Source organism: Platalea leucorodia, assembly GCF_965183815.1.
Source record: "Platalea leucorodia genome assembly, chromosome: 17".
In the NCBI taxonomy this organism is placed as follows: Eukaryota; Metazoa; Chordata; class Aves; order Pelecaniformes; family Threskiornithidae; genus Platalea; species Platalea leucorodia.
This window is the reverse complement of record NC_138839.1, coordinates 2429683-2444734: the sequence shown is the minus strand read 5'-3', so window position 1 is coordinate 2444734 and position 15052 is coordinate 2429683. Positions and strand designations below refer to the sequence as shown.

At 41.4% G+C, this 15052-nt stretch overlaps 1 protein-coding gene across 2 annotated transcripts; it reads right to left on the bottom strand.

Moving 5' to 3' along the window:
• Positions 1–329: 329 nt before the first annotated feature.
• Positions 330–7553, bottom strand: FAAP20 (FA core complex associated protein 20). Of its 2 annotated transcripts, XM_082329129.1 has the most exons (5): positions 7434–7544; positions 6910–6960; positions 5462–5609; positions 4140–4765; positions 330–2748 (listed from the first exon to the last, which is right to left on the bottom strand). In XM_082329129.1, exons 1-5 carry the CDS (start codon positions 7535–7537, stop codon positions 2676–2678), a joined length of 1002 nt encoding a protein of 333 aa, XP_082185255.1. In that variant the 5' UTR covers positions 7538–7544; the 3' UTR covers positions 330–2675. The 2 variants fall into 2 exon arrangements, with proteins under 2 accessions (XP_082185255.1, XP_082185256.1); XM_082329130.1 differs by lacking the exon at positions 6910–6960 and having other exon boundaries at positions 7434–7553.
• Positions 7554–15052: the final 7499 nt, after the last annotated feature.

Here is a 15052-nt window from a genome sequence, read left to right as displayed (position 1 = left end):
GAAAAAATGAGAAACCCTGTGCCATGACATCTCACCTAATTTGGTGTAAAATGCAGGATAAATTGCAACGCTCTCACTTTCTTTACATTTAACATATGGTTTTCTCAGGGTACAGCATTGCATTAGGTGCTGAACATGACATCTTTCGGATTCACATCCAAGTCATGAGGTGCTAGGACGAGACTGCCAAAACATTGTTTAAAATTTTTGAATTAATCATTGATTAACAATCTACATTTTGTATCCCCTCATTAGCCACAATTATGCAGACCTGTGGTTATTTAGTTATATTAATCCCATTCAGATTTAAGTTGTGGGTTTCTCTCCGTTGGACTGTAGCTTTTCATATTAAGCAAAATGTGTTTTAATCAGCATTAAATAATTTAACCAGTAAGAAGTACTTGCCTCAAATGCCTGGACTTTAGATACTTTATTATCTACTAAAGGAAACATTTACCTTTTAAACATAATCTGACATTTTTTAATTACTCCTTTTTTTCCCTTCTCCCTGGCAATTACTTTATTTACCCTGAATAATGTTGCTTTCAGTGTTTTCAACTCCCCTGGTAATAAAACTAATCAATAGTTATCAGAGTGACTGCAGGCAGCTCATGAATGGAAATATGACAGATTAAGCTGTCCTTTGACATGCCAGGGCATAGGACTTTAAATGGAAATATTAGAAGTGTGGGTTGGGGTTGGTTTTTTTTAACCTTTTTTCTAGGTTTCGGAACATTTTGGGAGGGAGGGAAGGAAGAACAGAAAGACACATTTGCTAAACAAACATTGTAAAGACTACTCAATTTTATTTAAAACTTTACAGGCATTTACAATGTTGCTGTGTTGCCAAATAGTTTGCTGGATACAAGTTTGGTTGCTCATGTGCAAGTGTTTGAATAATGTTCTGTTCCTGATGAAGGGGAAATTTTTTATATAAAGTACTTGTTTTATAAATAAAAGAAAATGAAGGATGTAATTAAATGTGTGGTTTGGAAAAAAAAAAATCCTAATATATTACAAATGGATCTGGTAATGATATATAGTTGTCTTATTTGAAATAGTAAATAAAAATTCTAGCTAATTTAATGATTGTAAAACAGTAAATATGTTCTTGTAGTTTTGTATAATTAATTAGTTGGGATCTTTGCTGACCAGTTTTAATTGTGCAGAAGATGGTATACTAATCCATAACAGCTAAGATCATTTATATTCTTGCACATCTATTAAAGACTTTAATGAAAAAGTTAATAGACTGTTATTATTTATCAGTAAACTGAGCTATGTCCAGCTTATGCTTTTTAAAGAGACCCCATTGTAAATTAAATCTATAGGATTCTTCCTGTATTTTGATACTGTATTCTATGTTTATTCTGTATCTTTGGATCGCACCTGAACTGTATGTTTTTGAGGTCCAGGGCAGGGGTTTGCTGAGATAGAAAACCATTCAGATACTGAAGTTTGTTAATCTGAGTCGCGCTCTTCACAGTATGTGAAGGCAGTTGTGATCAAAACAGCCGAAACAGGCACAACTGTACTACCCTCGCGTACAGCCCTTTGACAGGAAACTCCCTCGCGCTGGAAGGCCGTGGCTGGAGCCACGGTGCGCTGCATGAACAGGGTACCCTGAGCAGTACACAATTAACTGCACTTGGGGGGAATGAACAACCTGCTCTGGGTTACTTCATCCCTTCCATTTGTTGTTGCTAAGCTATCACTAAATGTCATTTATTGTCATTCATGGAAAAGGTTGCTTTCCTCAAGCTTACAAAGTGTTTACCTGCTGCTATTAAGAAGTTACCAAAATAGTAGATGAGTCTTCTGAATATCTTCTAGCCAAAACAAACTCAGGTGTTCTTCACTCTCAAACAGTGATGGTTTCTAAGGGGGAGGGTTGGAGCTGAGAGAAAAAGCAGCTGTTCTGGCTGACTGACTGCATTAAATCCTGTGAAACTGGAAGGAGAAATGTTCTTTCTGGAGCCTAGTTCCTTGAGACTAGTCATGTTGATCCAGCGGATACTGACTTAGAAACCTACAAAGTCAGGTTATGAATTCAGCTGTGTTCCTTCAGAAAGATAAAAAACCAAACAGCCCCTTTATTTGGTCTGGGTTGTGTTTTCTTTTAACATAGATATACTCACAGAATCAACTGTACAATCGTGTAAGTTCTTACTTAGATATTAAAGTAGTGGAAAATGCTAAGCTTGAGTGACTTTTTAATCTTATTTTCACAGATTACCTGTTGACAAGAAAAAGAGGTCAGTAAACTTTTGGATTAGATTAAATAATAGTTATCTTTTGTTCAGCTGCTTTCTTCTACACTTAGAGATTCAGAACAACAATGGTGCATCAGACAAAACAGGTTCTTCAGGGATTTACAATGGTATGTTTTTTCAGAAGTACCCAGATTGCAGGAGTGCCAAGACTGATTTCCCTGGGGGTCTCTGGGACATCCTATAGCACCATTTTCAGAACCAGAACTACTGTACATGCATTTGAGAGGATTTAAAATAAAAAGGCCCCAAACAGGCAGGTGGCACTTGACCTTCTATTGAGTTGTTGGTTTGTGATCCTTACGCAAGTTTGAGACAAGGACGTGCTTCCTTGACACATTTTTCCTTTTCCTTTGAGAAAGGTTCATCCTTGGCCTTGTTCCTTTGCTGTTTGTTCTTCTGGATTTACCACATGACATCGTCTGCACTTTCAGACAGACACCTCGCAAGATGGCCATCAATATCCAGTTGTGACAGTCTGCAAAGACAGAGAATTTCTGCAGTGAGAAACAAAGTCAAATCCTTTTATTTACACTATTCTTCACCTTCACTCTCTCATTTCCTAAGCAATCGCAGAAGTGTTCTAGTAGCTTAATGGGTAAGTCATTCCCCCGATCTGCCACAAACACTTGTAGTTGCCGTTACCTACTGCTAGATAGTTTGATAATGTCATTTACTAGAAAACGACGCTCACACTCCATATGGTCAGGACAAGTAATGCTATCCTTGGGAACACGAGGCTATTCGTACAGGATAGAAAAATCATTACCTTATTCCACATCCAGCTCCAACTCGAGGATACAAGAGATTTCTGATAGAGGAAGGATGCTTTCTATGTCTGCTTTTAGTTTCCTTTTTTGGAGGGCCATTTCTGTGACTGTGAGGTGACCCTCCCCGCTGCCCTCATTACAATAATTTTTTGTAAAGTGGCTTCTGTAACAATTGAAACTAATCCTAATCAGCACAGAGTTACCAGCAGCACAGAACTGAAGACCTGAAGTATGTTTAGCTTTTCTGTCTAAATATTTTGATATAATGACAACAATTTTGTAAATATTAATGAAGCCATCCTTTTGTCTCCTTGTTCAGCCTCCAAATGAAACAAAACAAAGTTGCAGCCAGTAAATCTCACAGTGTTTGAGGACCTGTTCAAAACCATGTTTCCAGCAACTATGACAGCCTAAATACTATTAAGTGGTGTTAAGTTCAAGAGACAACATTATTCTTACTGTAGAGTAGATATTCAATTGCTGGGAGGGTTTAATTTTTTTTTTTTTATAAAGGTAGCCTGACAGCAACAGAGGACTGAAGTCTCATTTAGTTGCACTGATCAGGGCTTGCCTAAGGAAAATAAGCTCCCTTCCATCTTGCCCATACTTTGAAAGCTAAATCTAAAATGAAGCGCACAGTTGCTCAGCCAAAGGCACCCAGGTACTTACTGAACAGGTACCAATATAGCTGCAACAGTAAAGTCTAGATCTTGAAGAGAAAGTGACAGGTACGAGATTAATCCATCTAGCTCTAAAGTTAGCTTTGAACTATCAAGAATGCTGCACTGGAATGGTTTTTGGGTTACGATACAAATGCCACAAAAAAGTCTTTTCAGACTCAAGTGTTTAAAAATGCTAATTCCACGTACACTAGCAAGGTTTACCAGAGAGCTCAAACTGGGCTTTCTTTTTCAACCAGTATAATCTAGTAATTATGAACTTCTAAACTGAATTACAAGTAGGTAATTCTGACATTTAAAAAGTACTTTACAGTAGAAGTTTTGTCTATTTTCATTATTTTGTATACAGAGAATGCATCCCGAACCATTTTGAGTTTTGTATACTGTGAAGTTACTTAAAAAAAAAACCCCAAACTTACGTTCCACCAAAATGAATCAGACACATCGGACAACTGTCAAGAGTTGAAGATCCTTCACTCTGATTTTCGGTCTTCTTGCAGCTTTCAGTTCCAGGTACACTCGCAAGAGGTGGCTTCTTTTCTGCAGGCACATATCTGGCCTCCCCAAATGAAATATTCCCTTGATGTGTTTGTATTTGAAGCTCTTCCCTATCATTTTCTTTTCTGTTTTCCCTGCTGTTCTGTACAGTCCCTCTGCAGTGCTGTTGAAAGCTAAAAGCTTTTGCAGAGCTTTGCGACGATGCCAAGTGGTGTGTAGACCCTCTGTGTTGAGTGGGTTTACCTGATTTAGGACTTGCATCCAGTTCTGAAATACCTTTTGTGTCTTCCCCAACCATATTTTTGGCGTGATCTTTAATAGTTACGCAGCATGTTTTCTCAGCTGTAGAAGGTAAACTTTTCAGTTTATCTGCTTGGCCCCATCCTTTATGTAAATGGTCGATCTGGCTCTGTGTTAGCTGATGGGAGCTAAGATCCTTTGGTTTTAGACATTTTTCTTTGCAAAAAGATGGGAATGATACCCACTGAAAGTCTTTCATTCCAATTGTAAAGACTTCTTGTTTTTGTAGACTCTCTTCCTCAGAACTCTATGACACACACACACATACACAATGTCTTCAAACAAATGCAGTTCAATCAATACATAAAACCAAGGCTGAACATATTACAAATACTGAGAAGGCTAAACTACATTGAGAAAAAGAACATTTTATTTACATCCATCTCCAGCGCTTGTAAAGCAATCAAGAACTTCCTGGAGTTTATGCAATATGTGTATTCCCTTAACATTTCTAAATTGATACAATAGGGTACTCTTTTAATATGACCCGTGGAGACTAAGGATGATAAAAACAACCTACTGCTGTTCAGGGGAAAAAAAATCTACTTTAGGAGGCCTGTGGTGTTTGTGTTATGACACTGCCTAACACTATGGGAGCATTGTAATGGTTGTTTCTGTGTAATTAACCTCGTTAGTTTGCCTTTTCCAGCTCCATCCCGTTAGGGAGATGCTAGTGCTTATGAGCAGTCACTCACACAGGTTACCCCTTTTCAGCAAAACGTTCCAAAGAATTTACCATACTGAAAAAAAAGCCCCTCGTAAGTTGTCCTTATGCTACCTGCAACACAATGCTAAGTCACACCACTGCATGTAGCGGCTAAAGAGCTGAAAACCAACATCTGTTTAAAAGCTATTTCAGATTATTTCCCCTGCTAACATCATTCAGACCATCGCTATTGTAAGCAGCACACAAAGCGCAAACAACGAGGATACAGCACGCTACCTTTCCAAAGAACTCTGGAAAACTGGGCACTGTTTGCCCACTTGTGCATTGTAAATCTTGACTGATGTCTTTCAGTAACAAAATCCATGTTTTTTCACACTCATTTAAGTCTTCTTTTTCAAACCAGGAACATCTGTCAGCCAATGTCCTGTAAAGAGAGAGACAGTCCAATAGTTTGAGGGTGGGAGCGAGGGAAGAAAATACTCTGCATTGCTATTGTTTGCCTCTTAATTAACTTGATTTACTCCTCCTGTAACACTGATGTTTCAAAAAATGTAGCTATCCTTAACTGTGATTTAGCAAAGCAAAAGTTTTAAAATTAAACACTTCCAGCAGCTGACAGTGCATCAGCCTCTTTCAGCCCAGTTCAATGGCTAACTGTGGTGACCCCTTTCCTTTTGTTAACAGCTAAGCACAAGGTAGGGATTTTATGATTTAAAATATGTATAACTTTTTCATTTGTACAACATAAAACTCCATTCTTACCTATTTTCTCTCGATCGAGTAGCACTATACGTGCTAAATCAAGAATAATATTTGACAACTTTGCTGTGTCAACCCACAAACAGGCAGGTAAAAAGCATTTGTCAGTAGGTGCAAGTATGCAAATGCAGATTTTTGAGTTTAAAAGAGAGGCAAGACAGCCTGTGGAGGAAAAAAGATTTAGCTGCTTATACTATTTGTTTACCAGGCGAACCTCCATCTAGCTTACAGCAAGATTTTTCTAGAACACAGAGACCCTATTTAGCCCGTAAACTAATTTTTAGTCTACCAGGACTTACGTAACTTGTAGAGCTATCAAAAAATTATCCAATTTTTTTAAAAGAATGTCTAAAAGCCATGCTTTCTACTTGTAACAAATGAGATGTAGGTATTTATTACTGTCTTCACTTCCAAGTGGAACAGTTAAGTGTAGCCACTGTTTTTTCTTCTCAAATACCCAACTTGACACCTGCTGAGCACAGAAATCATTGAAGTGTTTGCACTGAGGATGGCAATTGCATTGGTTCCCACGTATGCTTGGCCATTCCCATACTGCCATTTGAAATTACTGATTATCCTTCTGAACAACTGGATCGAATTCATCCTAGGAAGGAAGTCATTAGGAAGGTTTAACTACAAAGTAAGCATTAAAAGGTTTTTATACTAGAAATGCTGTATAAAGACAATTTCAAGAGAAGGATAGATTGTTAATGTCAGAATACTATTTCCAGTGTTCCCACTCCTTACTGATGCATTTTCTTGAGTCACTGTCCAGGAATGACGCTGCACTGAGAAGAAACTAGAGAGAAGTCTTACAAGCCCTCAAAACGCAGAGCAGTCGGCCTTTCGAAGCCTGTTTTTGGAAGGGGCACAGCTGACGGCACGCTTGCTCATCCTAACAGGCTGAAACAAGAACTGAACCACTCACTGCCTCTTCACCCAACCTTTCTTCAATCCTCCCTTACCCGAGGGCTGGAAAAAACAGGAATTTTTTCTGGTCTTCTGTGAGCCTTGTTCTGAAGAAAACAAACCTTAATTTTCATACATTAACATTTCTCATGGGCCCCGTCCTGTGCCAAAGAGCATGCAGAAGGCGCAGGGCCCAGTGCACTTTGTTTTGCAGTTGCCTTCTCATTTTTGTAAAGGTGCTGCAGGCGGTGTTTTACGAGGTAGCCTTTAACACAATCAGCAACGCGCCAGGGCGCGACTACCGACGCTTCGGGCCGCAGCTGCGTTTGAAGACCCAGGGGCATTTTTACGGCACGGGCGCCGAGGGAGGGCAGGGCGGTCCCTCGTCTGAGGGGCCGGGCACAGGCGGGAGCGGCTGCGGCCCGACCCCGACCCCGGCCCGCCTGGGGCGAGGCCCTCCGGCCTCCAGCGGCCGCCCGGGCCCCGGCGGGGAAGCCTCGGGGCGGAGGCTCGGGGCGGCTGAGGCGGCGCTGCTCCGGCCCCGCCGAGGGAGCCATTCCCCCACCCGGCCCGGACTCACTGGCGCCGCCGGGGGGACTCCCGGCCAGGGCTGGGCTCCCGGCTGCAGGCTGGCGGCGCCTTCCTGGGCTTCAGGCGCAGCTTGGCGGCTCCTTCCTCAGACATGGCTGCGGCGCGGGGCCCGCCCCGCCGCGGCCTCCTCCTGCAGCGCCGCTCCGGGCGGGCGGCGCCGAGGGGCGGTGCTGCGCGCGCCTGGGCGGGAACGGCGCCGCCTCAGAGCTCGCCTCGCCTCCCCGGCGCACGGCGCGGGCGGAGCGGGCCGCCGGCTCTTCCTCCTCCTCCTCCTCCTCCTCCTCCTCCTGCCGGCTGGCCCGCTGCCAGGGCAGCGCCTCTGGGCGGGCCGGCCGCGGCGCCGCCAGCTCCCGCTCCGCCCCTCAGAGCCGCCCTGGCCGAACGGCGCGGCGGGAGGGCAGCGGGCGGTCGCCGGCCGCGGCCTGAGGGGAAACCCGCCCTTCCCCGGCCCCTCCGCTGCGGTCAGCGCCGCCCTGAGCTGGACGGGGCCCGTAGTGCCCTGAGCTGCTAGGGGCCTGTCTGCCTCGAAAGCCGTCCTTTTTGTATTACGTATACTCCTTAAACTTTACGTATTTTTAGGGTTTTGGTGTATGCGGGGCTTGGATGGGGAGCGGCCGCCGTGGCAGTGCAGCGAGCCCCGTTGGTGCAGGGTCGCTGCGGTCCATCGGGTGGCCCTCGGGCTGGGCCCGCCGGGGCGCGCAGAACGTTCTGGGCTTTGGTCGAGTGGGACAAAATGGCGGCGGGCTCAGTTCTCGTCGTCGCTCAACTGGTTTTTGTACGCGTACCCAGGATCTGTTCACTGCAGTGTGAGGCTGAAGCCAAAGATTGTTAGTCCCAGTAGTGAAGTAGATAGGGAGTGCATCTTTGATCTAATATCTCTTTCAGGAAAGGATCTGTTGAAGTGATGCAGTTTGTCTTTTTTGGCAGGAATGTTGCTGGGTGACTTGAAATAAAGCCCTTATTAGAGCGGAGCCATCACTGGTAATTTTTGAAATGGATAGACACACTAAGCAGGCTGCAGCCTTTTCAAAAACAGACATAATAGAGAAATGATGACATACTTCATAATTCTCCAAGAGTAGATAGAAGGATCAGAAGGTAACTGCTGATTTAATTGTTCACAATCAATATGAGAATAATTGTACAAGGAAATAAAAAATTCTGTTTGTCTGATAACGTGTTTATGAGGGAGAGCAGGTACAGAGCACTCTTTTTCGTAAAACCAATTTATTAATAATTGGTAAAAGATTAATCCAAATTCATGTTCCTTTTTTGTAATTGTGTTTCTGCGGTGCTGAATGTCTTGTGGACTGTTTCACCCTCTTTAGACTAACAAGGAGATGTCAGTGTTGACTGCAGCACTGTATTAAAAGTTATGCCTGTGAATTATTGTGTTGGGCACACAGAGCACCAAAAATGCATTCAGTAACAGTTGACCTGAGTTTCTACATGTCTTGAACAGATCTGAACCAGGAAAATGGCATTCAGATACCAGAGTTCATAGATTCACGTCTGAACTGGATTGGTAGATTTAACCTGAGAAGTGACAGGTACAGCCAGAGAGCCACCTCCAACGGTGTTCTAGGCTGAAGATGATCCAGTTAGACTGCAGCCAGAGATCTGGGAGGCTCAAACCAGCTTACAGCTTTTCTATGCTAATTCAGGTAATTTGTGTTTCTGTGAGTCCATATCTGTAGTGAGGTATTGTCTTTTACCATATGTAATAGCTAATTTTATAACATTAAAAAAAGTGTTAATGGGTTTCCTTTTTTGTCGGTGTGAGAATAAAAATCTTAGAAGTGTAAAGTGTTTGGTTACTAATGAGAACTGTGTACGTTTCTGCAATAGATAGTCCAGCTGAAAAATAAAAATAATAAAAAACAATAGTCATACTAGAGTGCTAGCATTTCTTCTATGTGATAGGCAGATTAAAATGAGAATGAAGTTCAGGAAGAAAGGAATGACAATGGAAAAGCCTATCACTGTCATGCAGACTAACATTTTCCCCTATTAATATTTGTTACAGCTACTTCAATACCCAAGAAATACCGGGACGGTTACAAAGAGTGTTCTGCCTTTCATTTTTGTTGCCATTTAGAAGCTGTTTCCCAGTGAGATGAAATGAGATTCCAGGAAATAGGTCCTCCTTTCCCTCTTTGGTGGGAGAGGCATTCTCCCAAAAGTTCCGGGCGGAACAAGGTAAGCTGAACAGAGGCAAGGGGCGAATTTGAATCGGAAGATTTTAGGCCTGCTGTAGAAGGAAGGATGGTGATGGCAGCAGACACAGAGCAAAGAATAGCAAGAGGAAGTGTATATAAATAAAGCAAAAGTGTAGATTGAAAGAGGGCATCAGCTATGTAGAAATTTGATTTCACAACTCCTGATGCTAATTGAAGAAGACAAACCAAGAAGTATTTCATTTTGGGGTTTTTTACTTGCTGGCCCTAATGACTGCTATGAATTATAAGACACAGCACTGATTATCGCCACTTGGCGGCAGCAAACAATATAAAAAACTTGCTTTAAAAAAATCTGAGGGGCAGTGAAAGCTATCAGATTGAGCTAATGTCTGCAGGCCTCTGTACCTACTTCTAGGTGTATCATCTATGTTAATGATTGTTTATGCCACAGGGTTTTTTTCTTTTGTTCTGTGATGTGTTAGTGGTTTATATGTGTTATGACCCCTTGGATACTACTTTGACAATCCTCTGCTCCTAAATCATGCATTGTACCAATAGATTTATTTTGTTAGATACGACTTCTGAAACAGCAATCAGAAGTGTAGTCTGTTTTTCATGCTGAAGGTGTTGCTGTGTGGTACTGTTAGTACTGTGAGTCATGCATTATAGCATTTGCAAAAGCTTTATTATGGGTGAGCATAAAAATGGTTATTGTGCAATAAGGGCCACAGATGAAAGAATATAATAAAAAGAATAGTGAAAATTATTACTGCAGCTGCTGATTGTAAAAAGCAAAAGGGAAAAACCTTGCTTCTGTAGCAACTCTAGCTTGTAGGTGTTTTTGTATTTTGTGGATTTAACTGAAAACTTGATGCTGTAAGATTTTTTTTTTTTTTTTTAATTGTTATCTCTTTAATGCATACCCATTATAACCTGCGAGGGCAGGCATGTCAGTGAATGTTGTCACTCTTGCTCTGTCTGCTTCTGTAACTACCTGTAGATTTGAAACTGGCATTCTAGATCTTTGTCCATTATGTGTACTCAGTATTTTTCATCTGCATCTTTCCAGAATTAATAATGTACTTACAGCATGAAGGTGAAGTGTAGAAGAGGGCCTGTTCTTGATTCTGCCATGCTGTACATGATCGCATCTACTGTTTCTTCCACTGACACGGAAATCCTATTACTTCTTGCTTGACTTTGGGTCTTCCATAATTTAATAATTAGAATCGTTTGTGATCTTAGAAAAAAATTCTCATAGAAATGCAAAGAGTAGTCTTTATCATCAGCAGCCTTGACTGGATTTGAGCCAGTGGTCAAGGGATTTGAGCTTTTGGAAGCCAGAATGCTTCTACAGATTATCTTTAGGGATTTCCTTGTAAATGGAGTGCCAGCATGTGTAGTTATCTATTCCCTGTAGAGTCTCATCAAGCTGCACACACTTAATCTTTACTTACATGGTCCCTGATTCTTGCTGTAAAGTGGGCCTCAGTTTTAACTTTTGCTCTCAGGAAGAAAGGGCTATTATAACATATTCTAATCCTTTCGCAATTCCACAATCACTAAAGCCTATAAATTGCCTGCCAAACAAACCAAGTGATCTTTTCCTGGGCTGAGGGAAAGAGGAGAGTGTAAAACGCAGGTGCCAGCATTTGCTGGGGAAGAACTGGTACATTATCAACTAATCCGCCTTCTGCTATTTCTGATTTCCTACCCAACAGCTGCAACATTGAATGAGAGCTTCTGCATTTGGGAAGAATTAGAAAGCCTGGTAATGCAGGGTCTCTATTACAGATACAACAACTCACAGACAGGGAGGAGGTTTTTGCTGCCGGTGTAGAATTTGGAGTGCTAGGCATTTTATAGCCTGGAAAAATCGTAATTTTCAGCTGTTGTTATGGAGTAATCAATGAAGAAGAGATGCCATAGTTTCTGCTATGTTTCTCTCAGAGCCTGATGTAATTGCATGCATGAGCTATTATTTTTTTGAATGTACCACTTTGAGGCTAAAGCATATGCAGTTTTTATTAAAACTTTTTTTTGATGGTGACTGATGCTTGCCGATAGTCTTATTCCTTCTGAAGTGTTTTTGGTTCTGTAGTGATAGCTCCTGTATCAGATAAAAATGTTCAAAATACATGGTGCCTTGCTAGAAAATGGAAACGTTGTTATGTTTTAATTATTTTGTCTAATCAGTGCTTGGTTTAGGCATATATGTTGATAATTTTTTGTCCTTGTCAAATAGTCTGTGACTTCACTTAAGGATTAGTGTGTCCATTCTGCTAAATGTCATAAAGGAAAATGTCTCCAAAGATGCCACAGGAGATGGCAGTGTGTATAGTAGAGCATCGGTGAAAGCTTCTGCAGCAAATGGACTTTACGGCATGTCTCCTCTGCAGCCTAGTTTCAGCAAATGTAGCATGGGAAAGAGTAACTCAATCGTATTGGCTCACTCAGTATAGTGCTAATCACTGTCGGTACTGAAATGGGAAAGTCTGACTATTTTCATCAACATGATGTATTACGGTTCAAGCCACAAAATTATGAAAGCTGTGTAAGACTTCCTTTAGCATAGTCAGGAGAATAAAGATGACATGCAGTTTCAGTTTGAGAAGTGCAGGCTCGTTGCTGTTTCCAGAGAGGTCAGCTGAGTGGAGACAGTTTTGTAGGTTCTTCCTAATTTTAGTTGTAGGTGACATAGTGTTTTCAATGAAAAGTCATTGCCTTTGAAATCTGCTTTCTCTGGTAGCTTACCAGAGCCTGAATTTGTTAATCTGCAGAGTCCAGTGCACAACTCATCTTTTCAATTCATCCTTCCCTTTTCAAGTATAAGGACAGATCGGTACCTGTGTGGCTGTATAAGGAAAATCAAGCCTTGTGACATTTATATGCCAAGATGGGAAGACCTAAAAAGAGGACTGGGGAGACTGGCATGGCATTTGTGGGTACCAGGTTGCCAGGGAGGCATATTGTATTGAAACAGTTGCCTGGGAAACATTTAAAAATACATTGAATGGAAAAGCATATGTGATGTGCCCACAAGTGTTGTGCGTGAATGAAATGCCATGGCTGATGATGGCACCAAGAGACTGTTACTATTACATGTAAAGATGCCGCAAGTGATGGTTTTCTTTCTTCTGTGGTTTTTTTTCCTTCCCATACCCTATTCGTAGGAGGTGCACCGAAGGAATATTGTTTTGCTCTTGGCCAATGGATTAAAGTAAACGTAGAGAAAGCAGTGTGTGCAGGCAGCAGCAGCAGCAGCAGCTGGAGATGGTAAGAGTAATCTGGCTTCGTTTAGGCAACCTAAACCAAATTGACAAGAAGCCTGCACAATTCCCCCTCAAAAATAACAGCAGCACTGCTGAAACTCCTACAGTCGTATAAAGATAAATGGTTCTCTGAACATTACCACTTTAATTTGTGCTAAGATTCTATTTGGAGGCTCTGATGTCATTACGATAGGATTTATATGTAAACATCATGTAAAATACAGAGTTTATGATCAAAGCAAGTTGGACAGCATATATGAAAAAGTCTCTCACTGACCTTATTTTTTGTTTGGGGCACTTAAGTAGAGGGAGATGAAGGGAGAAATTTTCAGAAGATAGCCCAACTGCTCTAGTTCTTCCTCAGATCAGACACAATTATTGAGAGATGGTACCAGCAAAAAAGGATGACGAAGGAAAGGAAGAGTGTCACTGGAACTAAGACAATTATATCCACTCTTTTGTTTCACAGAAAGAAAACTTTTTTCCTATGCAGCCACGAAACAAGGGAGCGAGCATCTGTAATCTGTGATATCCTAACCTTAGACAAAGGGGTTCATCTGCTAGTAATTTCCAGATAGTAAAATGCATCTCTCCTTCACTGAGAATGAGTGTGAGACTGGTTAGGATTATAATCTCCCTGCCTAATCCTCCTTTGGAGATTTAGAAACAAATACCCTACTCTTGATTTGCTAGAGGCTTAAGGAGCCTGTTTGGGAACCAGCAGATTTAGCTTGGTTCAGCCTTTATGTGGTACAGACTGAGACAGTAAATTTGCTGGAAGAGAGACAGAGTGGAGAGGAGTTCAGCTGAGCAGTAGCTCTGCAAGGATGAGCTGCTTTATAGGGAGGAGGCCCCAGGGGCTTAGCTTCTTGAAGATGTTGCCTGTTTGAAGCTGTGAAGTTGCTGTTTATTTGGTAATGTGTGTGCTTTTCCTCAGTGAGGAAGCGTTTTGACTGATGGAGACTCTGCTGACTTTGGTGTCCTTTTGGCCAGCAAGGGGATGCTTTTTGGCTGGCTATCTAATTTGGGCACAATCAGCTCAAGGGTTTGAGGTGATCCAATGATTGTGTTGGAAAACCGTGAATCAGATGAAGTCTTTCGTGTGTAAGTCAAGTCCTAGTATCACTCATCATTTTTCTGGCCCAGTGTGTGTTTGGTTAAATCAAGTCCTGATGTTTCTAGGCCCTGGGGTTAGTGTAAGAGAGGCGGGGAGAATCTGCCTTTCATCTTCCTCTCACAATTTTGCAATGTGACTGAAAACTATTGGAGAGAATGTTTCAGATCTCAAACAAAGATTAGGTTTGATGGCATGAAGCTGTGGGTTCTGTGGCCCAGCCTAGAATTCTGCTGAGGGAGTTGTATAATCTCCCCATACTTTAAAGGATTTTGGCTCTGAATTTAGGATCAAATATGGCTTGAGGTTTTCATATTTCTTTCTTGCTTGCTTTCTTGCTTTCTTGGTGTTTTTTTGTTGTTATGTTGGGGTTTTTTTGTTTTTTGGTTTTTTTTTCAACGTGTCTCACGGTATTATAGCCTATAGCAGTTTGAGTTCCTCCTGTTTGCTGTGTATCATTCCTTCATTTGAAACCAACATACTAAAGGGCTCCACAAAAAAAAAAGAAAATCTATAAGTAATAGCTGTAGTAATTACAGAAGATCACATGTCTTGTTTAGGGGCATGAAACCGCAAAACTGGGGCAGAATTACCCATAGTAGTTAATGTGGTGTGATGGTATCCATAACTAGAATGGTGTGTAAAATCAACTTAAAATAGAATGTAATTCGACAGACGAGTATTTACTTATTGTTTCAACAAATGTGGATAGTAGGTTTAGTTAGTTTTGCAATTTTTTTTAAGGACTAGCTAGTGTTTTAGAAAGAAAATCTAGTAAATCTGAAGGTATAATCAAAGCTGTGGAGGCAAGTATAAATCTTTTCACTGAGAGGAGTGTATTTTAGTTCCAATCTAACGGTGCAATAATTTTGTTGCATTATGGAAATGTCTTGGAAATACACGGTATGTCTCTGCTACCCTTCCTAAATGCTTTCCTTTTTCATATTCATTCTCCCTCTGTCCTTCATCAGTGCTTAACTTGATAAAAGAAATACAAAATGGGACTAATTTAGGAGACCTGACAGTAAAATACAGTAGAGCT